The sequence below is a fragment of the Acanthochromis polyacanthus genome, chromosome 13 (assembly GCF_021347895.1).
Source record: "Acanthochromis polyacanthus isolate Apoly-LR-REF ecotype Palm Island chromosome 13, KAUST_Apoly_ChrSc, whole genome shotgun sequence".
Lineage (NCBI taxonomy): Eukaryota > Metazoa > Chordata > Actinopteri > Pomacentridae > Acanthochromis > Acanthochromis polyacanthus.
Window position 1 is genome coordinate 24,210,990 of NC_067125.1, and position 12,012 is coordinate 24,223,001.

Genomic DNA, 12,012 nt, shown 5'->3' on the forward strand with positions numbered 1-12,012 from the left:
TTTTTTTTTCCCTCTTTCATCCTTTATTATAACTAATATTTTTACCAGTGCTTCAAAGATTTTATCCTGTAATTCCTTTCATTCTACTTGTTCTTCATCCTTAGCTGGATATGATACATTTGGTGCTTTTATTTTTTTATCTGGTGTTTGCTGTATGGATTTATTCTGAAAATCTTTTACCACATTTAACTCTTTCCTTCTCTTTGGCCTGACAGACCTTCTGTTGTTTCATTGTTTTATTTTCTCTAAAAGTTCTTATTATCTCTCCTTAAAACTCCTTTAAAACTTCTATTATGAGTAAAACACGGCAGATAACTGCAGAAATCTGCTCCAAACTCTCCTAAACCGTGTCGAATCTCTGCTCCATGATCTCAGCGCTTCATAGCGTCGGTTTATAAACTGTGACAAACGGCTGACAGCTGAGTGAAGACGAACCGCCTCCTAACGGCCGCTTAAATCCTCCCTTACCTCCATCTTGGCCTGGATGTAGGCGCCGACCGTGTTGGCCTGAGCGGCGAACGTGGCTCTCAGACTGTCGTTGGAGTTCTGCTTGTTGAGTTCCTCCTGCAGGGCGGCGTCTCGCTGCGGCACCATCGCCATCGCCTGCAGAAAAACACCAAAGCACGGTAAAAACACGGTAAAAACACAGAGAAACAGACGTAATGAATCATTCAGCCTCCAGAGCATGAAAACCACAGAAAACTGGAAAAAGGAGCTCCTGGTTGCTCGATTTAATGCATTTAAGGCGAAAAAGTTGTCCAACCGCTGTTTATTTGGAAGATTATTTCTATGATACCCACTAATAGTGGCGTTTTCTCTGCAGAATCTTTCAACAAACATGAAAATCTGAGATAAATCTGCATTATTTTTACCTATTCACTTAACTAATTTATGATTTATTTTCAGATATTTATCATTTATTAAATAAAATTATACATTTATTACTAATAAAGTATTTATTATTTTATTCACTTTCAGGTATTTAATATTTATTTTAATTTATTTAAGTAATTTATCTTCAATTATTTTTTATTTATTTTAATTACTTATTTTCAGGTATGTATTTTATTCATATTCAGGTATTCATTATTTATTTTTATTTTATTAATTTACATTCAAGTATTTATTTTTAATGTATTAATTGATTTATTACTTATTTTCAGGTATTTATTGTTTATTTTTATTTAATTAATTTAGTTACATTTTTAACATTTATTTTAAGGTGTTTATTATTTATTTATTTATTATTGTCAAGTATTTATTTTTACTTATTTCTTTATTTGATGATTTGTCTTCAAGTATTTATTGTTTTGATGTACTTTCGGGTATTTATTATTTATTTGTATTAAATTAATGAATTAATTTATCTATGATTTATCTTCAGGTATTTATTTTTATTTACTTTTAAATTTTTATTATTTTTTTTCATTTAATTAATGAATGAACTTATTTATGATTTAATTCAGGTATTATTTTATTAACTTTCAGGTAAAACTGACCTCTGTGGTTTTCGTGCTGAAGCACCGACTTAAAGAGGCGGTAACTTAGAAAACACAAAATCTGACAGCAGAATGAATAAAAAACGTTTTTTAATCAATACATTTTTATTCAATCAATAAATTGACTTAATAAAAAGTGCCCTCGTGAACCCAGTAAAGAATAAAGAATGAATACAGACTGAATCCCACCTTCTCCCACTTGCTGTCGATGCTCTCCGGTGTGATGGTGGTGTAGGGATTCGCGCCGCTCAGCTTGATGCCGTTGCTCTGAGCGATCTTCTGAACTTCGGCCTGGATGGCCTGGATGGCCTCCCGCTCCTTGTTGGCTTCGCTCAGAGTCGACTTGAACTGTTCGTGAGCCGTGATCAGACCCTGGAGGACGGAGGATCAACAACGTTCAGACGGCTTCTACCTGCCTTTGTTTGTTTGTTTTCTCTGCTGCTCTGACGTGAAACCTGCCTGGATCTCCTCGATGTTGTGGACGATGAACATGTCCTGCAGGTCCTCCATGGCTCCCTCCATCCAGTTGTTGAACGGCGCCGCTCTCTTGGCGTACTCCAAGTAAAGCTCATCTATCGACTCCAGCTGCTTCTCCGTCCTCTGAGGGCCACAAAACAATCACAGGAGGGTTCATTTAAGCAAACTTTAACCGAATAATGACGGGAAATTAACCCTCGTGTCGTCCTGCAGGTCACACTGACCCGTTCTAAAGTTTGAAAATGTTGAATAAATTTGTTTTTTTACAGTTAAACTTCTGATGTCCACATTTTTAGGAAATTTTTGAACATTTTTTGGTGCAAAAAAAGAAATGCTTAAAAAAGTTTCTTTAAGAATATTCGGAAAAAATCAACCAAAATCCAGTGAAATTCACTGGATTTTGGTTGATTGTTTTCCTAAATGTTCTTAAAGAAAATATTAGAACTTTTACTTGATATATATGTAATTATTTTAGATATTTTTAGGATTTTTAATATATTTTTAATATTTACATTTTTTTTATTTCTTAAATTTTTATTTCTTGTCAAATTTGGAGATTTTTTTTTAAAAAATTAGGGGAAACTTAAGTAATTTTCTTCCTGAAGATTTTGCAAATTTTTATAAATTTGGGTAATTTTTTGCTGAGTTTTTGGATTTTTTTCAGACAATATAACAATTTTTTTGCTACCTGTAAATGAAAACAACAGGAAATTAAACACATTTTAACCCTCCTGTTGTCCTCATTTACAGGCAGCAAAAAATATGGTTTCCTCGTCTGAAAAAAAATCCAAAAATTCATTTAAAAAATTCCCCAAATTTCTGAAAATTTGCAAAACCTTCAGGAAGAAAATTCCAGTAATTTCATAAAAGTTTCCCTTAAAAGTTAAATAAAAAAAAAACTCAAATTGGAAAGAAAATTCTTGCAAATATTTTCAAAAAAAGGATAAAAAGCACCCAACAAAAATCCTAAAAATATCTTAAGTGATTCCATATATATCAGTAAAACTTCTAATATTTTCTTTAAGAACATTCACATAAAAATCAACCAAAATCCAACAAATTTCACCGGATCTCTGTTGATTTTTTCTGAATGTTCTTAAAGAAACATTTTTAACATTTCCTTTTATCCACCAAAAAATGTTCAAAGATTTAACAAAAATGTTGAAAATGTGGACACCAGAAGTTTTACTGTGAAAATATTTTTGTTTCCCACATTTTCAAACTTTATAACGGATTAATTTTGACCCGCAGGACGACAAGAGCATTAAACCGCAGCTGCACTTTAACCAATTTTATCCAAAGTTGTTCGGATCCATAAAACACAGAAAATCATTCATTTAGAACGATCATGAGATTAAAGAATAAAGACAGAGGAACCAGGAGGGTTCCTGCTAGAACCAGAGGCTGGTTCTAAATAATAAATGGTGTTATGTAAAACATTCGGCTACCAGTCAGGATCCAGGGCCTTGAAATTGCTCATCTATTTATAAAACGTTGTTTTCCATTAAAAACATCTGGAATTCAATACTTCTGTAGTCTGCTTTATCTTCAGTCACTCTGGTCTGATCAGTGTTTAAAGCCATTTTTCCAAAACTCAGAGCTAAGACATATGGCTTAAAAAGAATTCATCACCACCCAGCATTCAGTCGAGACACAGAACAGTGGTAGTAGTTTGCCGGCCCACATTCCATCCCTCATACTTCTAGCCCAATAAAAGTGCCAAATGGATGAAAAGAAGCAGAATTAGACCTGAAACCTTTTAGCTTTGCACCGGACATCACTGACAATCTACAGTGTCAATTTAAGAATGCTGGGTTGCAATCCAGGTTTACATGCGAGCAATTCAAGGAGCTGTATCTGAACAATGTCCCTCCGCCTATCAACGAGCTGCTGATTACATGGCAAGTTTAACTCGTTGTCTCAAACCGAATGCCATTCTCACTGTTAAGCGAAGCTAAAGATTTGAGTGACACATCTTTAGCAGCATGAATGAATAAATGTGGGGGAATTCGTACCTCCAGAGACTCTTTGCGGCTCTGAGTCAGAGCTCCCAGAACGTCCCACTGATCACAGATCTTCTGACAGCAGGCGTTGACGCTGGCCGAGTCGTAGTAATCCAGTTCACTGCACAAAAACACAACAGAACCAATCAGCCGAATCTGCCGGTATTTTTCTATTCTGAGACAAATTTGTGCAATACGGATAAACCTATGTCTAATATATCACATTATTTATTATTGTCTCGACATCCAGCAGAATTTAGACACTTTGAGCTGCTACTCGTGTATATTTTTTTTCTAAATTTTTTGCTGACATTTCCAAAAGATTTCCACTCTCCGTTTTGTTGCTGTAAATATGCAAATTTCCCCACTGTGGAATTAATAAAAGCTCGTTGTATCATAAAAAACAACTAAACAGTTAGGCAGCGACAAAATAAGAGCAAAAAGAAATCAAGCTGTAGAAGAGAATAAAATATAAAAACAAGGCAAAACAGGACAACAAGTCAGAAGGTCAGAAATGCACGTAGAATAAATCTAAAACAATAAAACAAAGTAGATATTAATATATAAGTACACTAATGTATTATTATCATGATTATTTTATTCATAATTTCTTTATCATTTAATAGATATGAAAAATAATTATTTCTATTATTAATAGAAATTATTAATATTTGCAATAATTATGAAATTATAAAAATAATAAAAATCTATAATATTAATATATATATATATATATATATATATATTACTGTATTATTGCTATTACCATCATCATCAATTGTTATTATAATTTTGTAATTTTATTTAATCATGTACTTATTATTTAATGTAGTTAAATAATAATAATAAGTATTGTTAATCATTATCATTAATAATAGTTATTATTTACTTTATTCATTATTCAATAAAAATTATTAATGATTAAAAAATATAAAATAAATTAATAAAACAATATCATATTAACATATAAATATGCTAATGTAGTAATGTATTATTATTATTATCAATGTATTATTTTATTAATTTATGCACTTAATATTTTATATAAGTATTATTATTATCATTATGACAATTGTTATTCACTTTATATAGAACTTGATTAGTAATATAAAATACATAAAATTAAAATACATAAAACTAATAACATAAAAAGATGCACATGCATTATTATTATATTAATTATTATTTTTAATTAATTATTTATTATTTAATAACTATGATTAAGTAATAATAACAATAATTCTTCTTATTATTATATCAAATAATAAACTTTATGACCATTAAAAGCTAGATAAAGCCATAGAAAATTTGTATGTTTTGAGATTTTTCTTTAAAATGTCAGTGGAGGAAGGTTCTTCTATATTCTAACATCGTTTTTTTTTTCCCGTTCGTTCTTACTTGAGCTCCTGAGCGATGGCGGCGATCTGCTCCACTCGGTCCTGATGAGCCGCCAGGTCGCTCTCAAAGGCCTCGTGTTTCCGTAGCAACGCCTTGACTTCCGACAGGGTGGAGGTCTCGTAGTCCTTCTGGGTCAGCATGGCCTCCTTACCTGCTCAGGTAGACGGCATTCTCTCACTGATCTGAGCTTTAAATCGTCTGAACATCTGCACTAAGACCAGGTTTCCTACCGTCGGTCCAGGACTGGTGGATCGCCGCCTTCTGGTGGAACTTCTCGGCCAGATGCTCCAGTCTCTCCAGACGTCTGATCTCGCTGAGGATCCACTCCTCGTAGCCTTTCTCTGCTCCCTCCAGAGTGTGCCAGGCTCCGTTAATGTCCTGAAAACAAACAAACAAACACGTTTATCCACCTCCTAGCATCAAAACACTTCACTGAAAGCGTCAACATGGAGGCGTGAGATCAGAAATAATGAACTTTCTGTCAACAGATGGATTTTAAAAAGGAGCCATCATCAACGTGACTCAGCAGGTTTCACACCAACACCAGCCGAGGAGAGGAAAACTGGAACAAATCTTTCATATCCGACTAAAAACACATCAATTCAGAACGCATGCTTATGTTTTGCGGCATCTGAAAAGTTAAAAAAAAACAATCTGAAAACCCTCAATTAATTTGCTCAGGATGCACAGAAGTTCAACTGAACTACAAAAGATCTGAATTTAAATCCATCTGTAGAATGAAAATAATCCCATTTTTCTACAAATATCAGCAACAACTGGATTTTTTTTTTATTTTGTAAAAGAAACAATTCTGCCTTTTTTTTATGATTTATGACATTCTAACATGTTTTCCAGCATTAGCACACTCTGGAAAAATGTTGTACAAACTGTTTTCTTAATTAATGCAAAATAAATAGTCACGAAATTCAACTTTCATTGTGACTCTTGTGATTTATGGCGTTGAAACTGTGTCACAATGCACAAAGTACATTTATTTTTCAAGTTTTCTACTTCTAGACATGGATTGACGCCTAAAACCATCGAGATATTTAATCAAAATGACTTTATTCTAAATTCATCAAAAATAATTTCTCTATTGGCACCAGATTCTAGAAAAGCTAAAAACAATTCTACATTTCTCTGCACAACTAAGAAGCCAAGACTGATTCATCTGCGACCAACAGTCAGGTGACAAAAATTCAGAGTTCTCTAGTAAAATATTAGAGATTTCGAGGAAAATCAACCATTTTGGATCAATAAATAAATGCAGCGTCGCTCAGAAACAGTGAACAGAGGAGCAGGTTGTTGGAGATACATCCAGCATGGTGAAACATCAAAACCAGATTCAAAACTGGACTAAATATTGCCAAAAATGACTCAAATTGTCCACAACGACTTAAACGTCATTTTAAAACACATTTTCAGTCATTTTTAACCACTTTAAACTCATTCTGGATTGTTTTTATGTGATTTTGGTCAATTTTTCACTCATCTTCTGTTTATTCTGGTTAAGTTTTAAGTTATTCTGGACACTTTTTGAATCATGTTTGACCATTTCATGTAACTTTGGGCAATTTTGTAATTATTATAGAAAACAAATTTTATTTCGAAAGAAAAACACAGAGTTTTTAGAAGATACAAAATACGTACAGAATACAGATCTCTATGGAGCCAAAACTTTTACCCTAACACCGGTAACACTTGTGGACATTTGGAAAACTGTTGGACATGTTGATTCCAGTTGTTGTAAAATATTTGTGTATGTATGTTAAAAACATAATCAAAGAATTTTAACTTTTATTTTTTTGTTCTTGGTGATTTATGCCATTAAAACTGTGTCACAATGCACAGAAGACATTTTTCTTCGAGGTTTCTCTACTTCTAGCCAGGGTTGTTGTCTTTCCGTAGAGGCTCTGGACTTTATAATGGGGTGAAAAACTAACCCACAGTGTAGAAAAATGAGACAGGAACAAAAAAACATCTAGAAACCCCCTCAGTATTGGTTTATCTGTGAATATAGAATATTAAATTCACAGATAAATGCATTTAAACATCTTCAGATATGGATTTCAACCATTTTTTCCATCCGACTAATAAAGATGGGTGAGATTCTACGTACCGACACCATGCGTCCTTCTGACGGCATGAAGGCAGGTCTGTTGCTGAGTCTCAGTTTGGTCTGCAGAGTGTTGAAGCTGATCTCCAGCTGACATTTCTCCTGGACCTGGAAACGATAAAACAACGATAAAGAGCCTCCTTGGGGACTGAGATGTTGAGCTAGCTGGAAGTTTGAGGAGTGTCTTCCAACCTTGGGTGGTTTGTGCACACAGCGGTAGTCTCTGAAGTCCTCCTGCTTGGCCTGCATCTCATTCACCGTCTTCTCCTGGGTCCGGTTCTCCAGCCAGGGGATGGTACGACGGATCCACTCCAGCAGCTGCAGCCCAACAGAAGGAAACGTTCAGGAAACGTCCACGAAAACCTTCAAAAACAACCAGTGGAATCGGAAGCGCTCACCTCGCTGGCCAGCTTCTCGTAGTCCTCCATCATCTGCTCGTTCTCCTGGTTCACGGCCAGAACTTTGCAGATACGATTGGCGGCTGTCTCGGCCTATCAGAAAGCAGACTGGTGAGTGACGCCGGCACTGATTGGTTGATTATTCTTACCACGATGCTGCACATTAAAGTTGCTAAACTGGATCTAAAATGAGCGTCTGATGGTTTAAATTTTAAAAACTGAGTCTGGGCTGCACCAACAAAGATTAGTTTAACAAAACTATGTAGTTTATCATTTAATATTTAGGTGTTTTCTTACCTAAATGAAAGAAATGTGCCTGCTGTTGGGACTTTTTCAGTCTACAAAGAAGGAGATCATCAATTTGTTGTAGTTTTAACAAGTAAAAAGTTTGTTTTCCTGCTCTTGATGGCTCTGCAGACAAGTTTTAATTCTAATAATCCTCCTTTGAGAAAAAAATAATGAAGCAGGACAGCCAAATAAAAGGTGAAAACTGGACTAAGGTTTAAAATGAGGTTTATATTTGATATATAAAAAATTTTAAAGTCAAAACAATTAATTAATTCAATCAACTTCAACCATCTGAACCCCAAAACTTGCTGGAGGGTTTGAAATGTTTATCTTAAAAGAGTAATCAAAATTAAATCATTTATTAGAGGCAGAAACTGTAAAAGCAGAAAAATTGTGAGATTTTCAGCTTTCTGACAGTCATTGAACTAATCATGTGAGACATGGAGCTCCATTGGAAAAATTAATCAAATCTAAGTTTAAAACTATATTATATGAAACTCTCTTCATTCTTTATGTCTAATTTAAAAAAAAAATCACAGAAAAACGAAGGTTTGTGGAGTTTTTTTTTTCCCGATTTTTGGTCAGTTTTATGTGATTCTTGAGTCTTTTGGACATTTTTGACAACTTTGGTTAAGTTTCAAGTTATTTTGAACAACTTTTGATCACTTAACGCAACTTTGGGCAATTTTAAAACAATTTTAGATTATTAATCTTAGATTAAAAAAACCCACACTGAATAAAAATAATAAATGCAGCATGGCTCTAAAACAGTGAACAGAGGAGCAAGTTGTTGGAAGATACATCCAGCATGGTGAAATATCAAAACTGGACTTAATACTAGTCCATGAAATGCTCCAAAATTGTCATTTTAAACCATATTTTGAGTCATTTTAAACCAGTTTTAACTAATTTTGTTTAGTTTTTACATGAATTTGGTCATTTCTTGAGTTTTCAGACATTTTTTCAAGTTTATTTGCACAATTTTTGAGTCATTTTTGACCATTTAACTTTAGGCATTTTTTTGTCCATAAAACATGTTGAGTAATTTAAATCTAGCTTAAGTTAATAGTTTTACATGTTTTTGGTCAATGCTTGAGTCTTATGGACATTTCTGGATATTCCAGGTAAGTTTCAAGTTGTTGGGAGTCATTTTTGATCATTTAATGTAACTTTGAGCAATTTTCTAATAATATTAGGCAATAAATGCAATAAATGCAGTATAGCTCAGACACAGTAAACTCGGCATGGTGAAACGTCTTTCTACAGATGATGAAGCAGAAACTCAAAAACCAAATGACTCAAAATTCAAAAACTGTCACTTTAAAACATATTTTCCAACCAATTTTGGATAGTTTTTATGCGATTTTGTTTGACTTTTGGCCCATTTTTGACCATTTAATGTAACTTTGGACAACTTTCTAATACTTTTTCAATAAAATATACGCATAAAATGGCTCAAAAACAGTCAACAGAGGAGCAAGTTGTTGGGAGACAGTGTTTGTAGAGGTTGTAAATTAGAACTTATGATATAATAACTGTATCATACTGTAGTAGAAGACATTCCTGAGGTCTTTGTACTTCTAGTCGTGGTTGTGCTGTTTAAAAAGAAGTGCAGGACTTTATATTGCAGTGAAAAATGAGCCCACGGTGAGTGAAACTCTCAGAAACCTATTGGGGTTCAGAGGGTTGAACATTAATCCTTGTTGGTGCGACCCAGACGGAGACTTTCTGCTGCTCAGACGTTGTGCGAACACACTCCACACACAGGCAGTGAACTGGAACAACTCATGTTATGGATAAAGTGTGGGTCAAAGTGCCGATCTGACTGATTAAAAACATGCTGCAGCTGTTGGAGGTTAGTTTAAAACTCCATGCGTCAGTCCAAACGTCTAGTTACAGGTTGGCGTTGGCTGGAGTCCACATCTGTACACTACTGTACACTGAAATACAAACACAGTACACAACCTGTGACTCAGCCTACTCCTTCTACACATGTCTGATACGCTTCTAAAAGGCAGAAATAACACATTGCATGTGTTTAAATTGTATAAAAGTAAAAGAAACATTAGGGTTGAAGAAGTGTTAATAGCTGAAGAGGAACTGGAGCGTCTTCAACCAGCGTTTCCCTCAGTAATAAACTCCAAAAAACCACAGCTTTCATGGTTTTCCACAGGAATATACTATAATATATAGATTTAGAGTGGAAACGTGGATCCAGAAACGTCCACAGATGAAACCATGAAGGAGATTATTTCTAGGGAAACGCAGTCGACGTCCAAAACACCCGAAACAGAAGCATCAGAGAGAGTTTTTGTTGGGTTTTTATTTGCAGAGTTCCCATTGTGATCCTATTCTGTAACAATCGGTGACCGCTTTATGACCTTTAACAAAAAAAAACATTATTTAATTTCTCATATTTCAACTCAAACACTGAAAATGCAGAATAAAAAGTCTCTTTAAAGAGCACAGTGATTTCTTAATCATAACGCATACAGCTTTTGTCGTGATATCTGGTACCACTGTGAACTCTGACCATCAAACCATTCAGGACATATCAGGCAAAATACAGAAAGTCCAAACCCAATCTCCACATTCACAGACTTAAAGGTGTGTTTGCTTAGTGCACAAAGGCTCCGACGGAGATTTTTCATCAATGTTTCACACCTTTTCTGAGAGTGGAATTCACCAAAAAGGCTAAAACCTAAATCTTAATGCACCAAAACATCCAAAATCTGAATATTAATGGACCAAATAGTTTAACACCTAAATGATAATGGAACAAAAAGTCAAAAACCTAAATATAATGCAGGAGAAAGTCTAAAACGTAAACATTAATGGAACAAAAAGTCAAAAACCTAAATTTCAAAGCAACAAAATGTCGAAAAACCCGAATATTAATATATCAAAAAGTCTGAAGCCTAAATAATAATTGAACAAAAAGTCAAAAACCAAAATATTAATGAAGGATAAAGTCACAACCCTAAAAACCAATGGACCAAAAGTCTAAAACCTAAATATTATGGACCAAAAAAGTCAAAAACCTGAACATTTATGCAAGAAAATGTCTAAAAACTTACATATTAATGTATGAAAAAGTCAAAAATGTGAATATCAATGCATCAGAAAGACTAAAAACTAAATAATAATGGACCAAAAAGTCATAAAATCTAAATATTAGGGTTGGAAAAAATCCAAATCCCAAATATTAATACACCAAAATATCCAAAAACCTAAATATTAAAACACTAAAAGTCTAAAATTTGAATATTTTGCACCAAAATATATTGCAGCAGCAAGTCAAAAATCTGAACACCTTAAAATGTCATTGAAGGAGATCGGGACCAGCTGCTGGTCCTTTTCTAAATAAAAAACGTTCACGGATCAAAACAGGTTCTCTGCTTTTATGCTAAATCATTTTCACACATCACCTGGACACCTGAGATATGGCATTTAAAACTCTCTGTCCTGACCAATGGGAACTCTGCAGGACGGTTGCTAGCGGCGACAGTGAGTTTTACCTTCTGAGCTCCAGAGAAGGCGTGATAGAAGCAGGACACATAGGTCATTATGGCCTTCTCATCCGGCCTCAGAGTGCCCACGATGTCTAGCATCACCCAGCAGGAAACACAGAGAGACAGAGTGAAGCAAAGGAACCCAAAAATAAAAGATAAAACCCAAAAACAAAAAATAAAACCCTCCCCGAGCAGATCCACGGCTGCACCGCCGTCCTAGAACAGAAAGAAGTCCTGAGGAGGAGGAGCTTCAGTCTGGACACAAACACTCTGGAGGAGGGAGTTTAATCAGCATTTATCTAAAAAACAAGTTAACCTAAA

At 34.4% G+C, this 12,012-nt stretch overlaps 1 protein-coding gene across 6 annotated transcripts in view; it reads right to left on the reverse strand.

The window, feature by feature from the left end:
• Nucleotides 1-12,012, reverse strand: part of actn4 (actinin, alpha 4) — a 92,706-nt gene that overhangs the window by 9,994 nt on the left and 70,700 nt on the right. For 3 of the 6 annotated variants that reach the window (XM_022213015.2, XM_022213010.2, XM_022213012.2), the window contains exons 8-17: nucleotides 11,698-11,783; nucleotides 7,892-7,984; nucleotides 7,686-7,811; nucleotides 7,497-7,601; nucleotides 5,608-5,755; nucleotides 5,378-5,528; nucleotides 3,992-4,100; nucleotides 1,959-2,099; nucleotides 1,689-1,871; nucleotides 469-603 (exon numbers count right to left, since the gene is read on the reverse strand). In XM_022213015.2, coding sequence (XP_022068707.1) covers nucleotides 469-603; nucleotides 1,689-1,871; nucleotides 1,959-2,099; nucleotides 3,992-4,100; nucleotides 5,378-5,528; nucleotides 5,608-5,755; nucleotides 7,497-7,601; nucleotides 7,686-7,811; nucleotides 7,892-7,984; nucleotides 11,698-11,783 — 1,277 coding nt within the window. The remainder of the gene's footprint in view (nucleotides 1-468; nucleotides 604-1,688; nucleotides 1,872-1,958; nucleotides 2,100-3,991; nucleotides 4,101-5,377; nucleotides 5,529-5,607; nucleotides 5,756-7,496; nucleotides 7,602-7,685; nucleotides 7,812-7,891; nucleotides 7,985-11,697; nucleotides 11,784-12,012) is intronic. The other 3 variants (XM_022213011.2, XM_022213014.2, XM_022213013.2) reach the window with 1 other exon arrangement.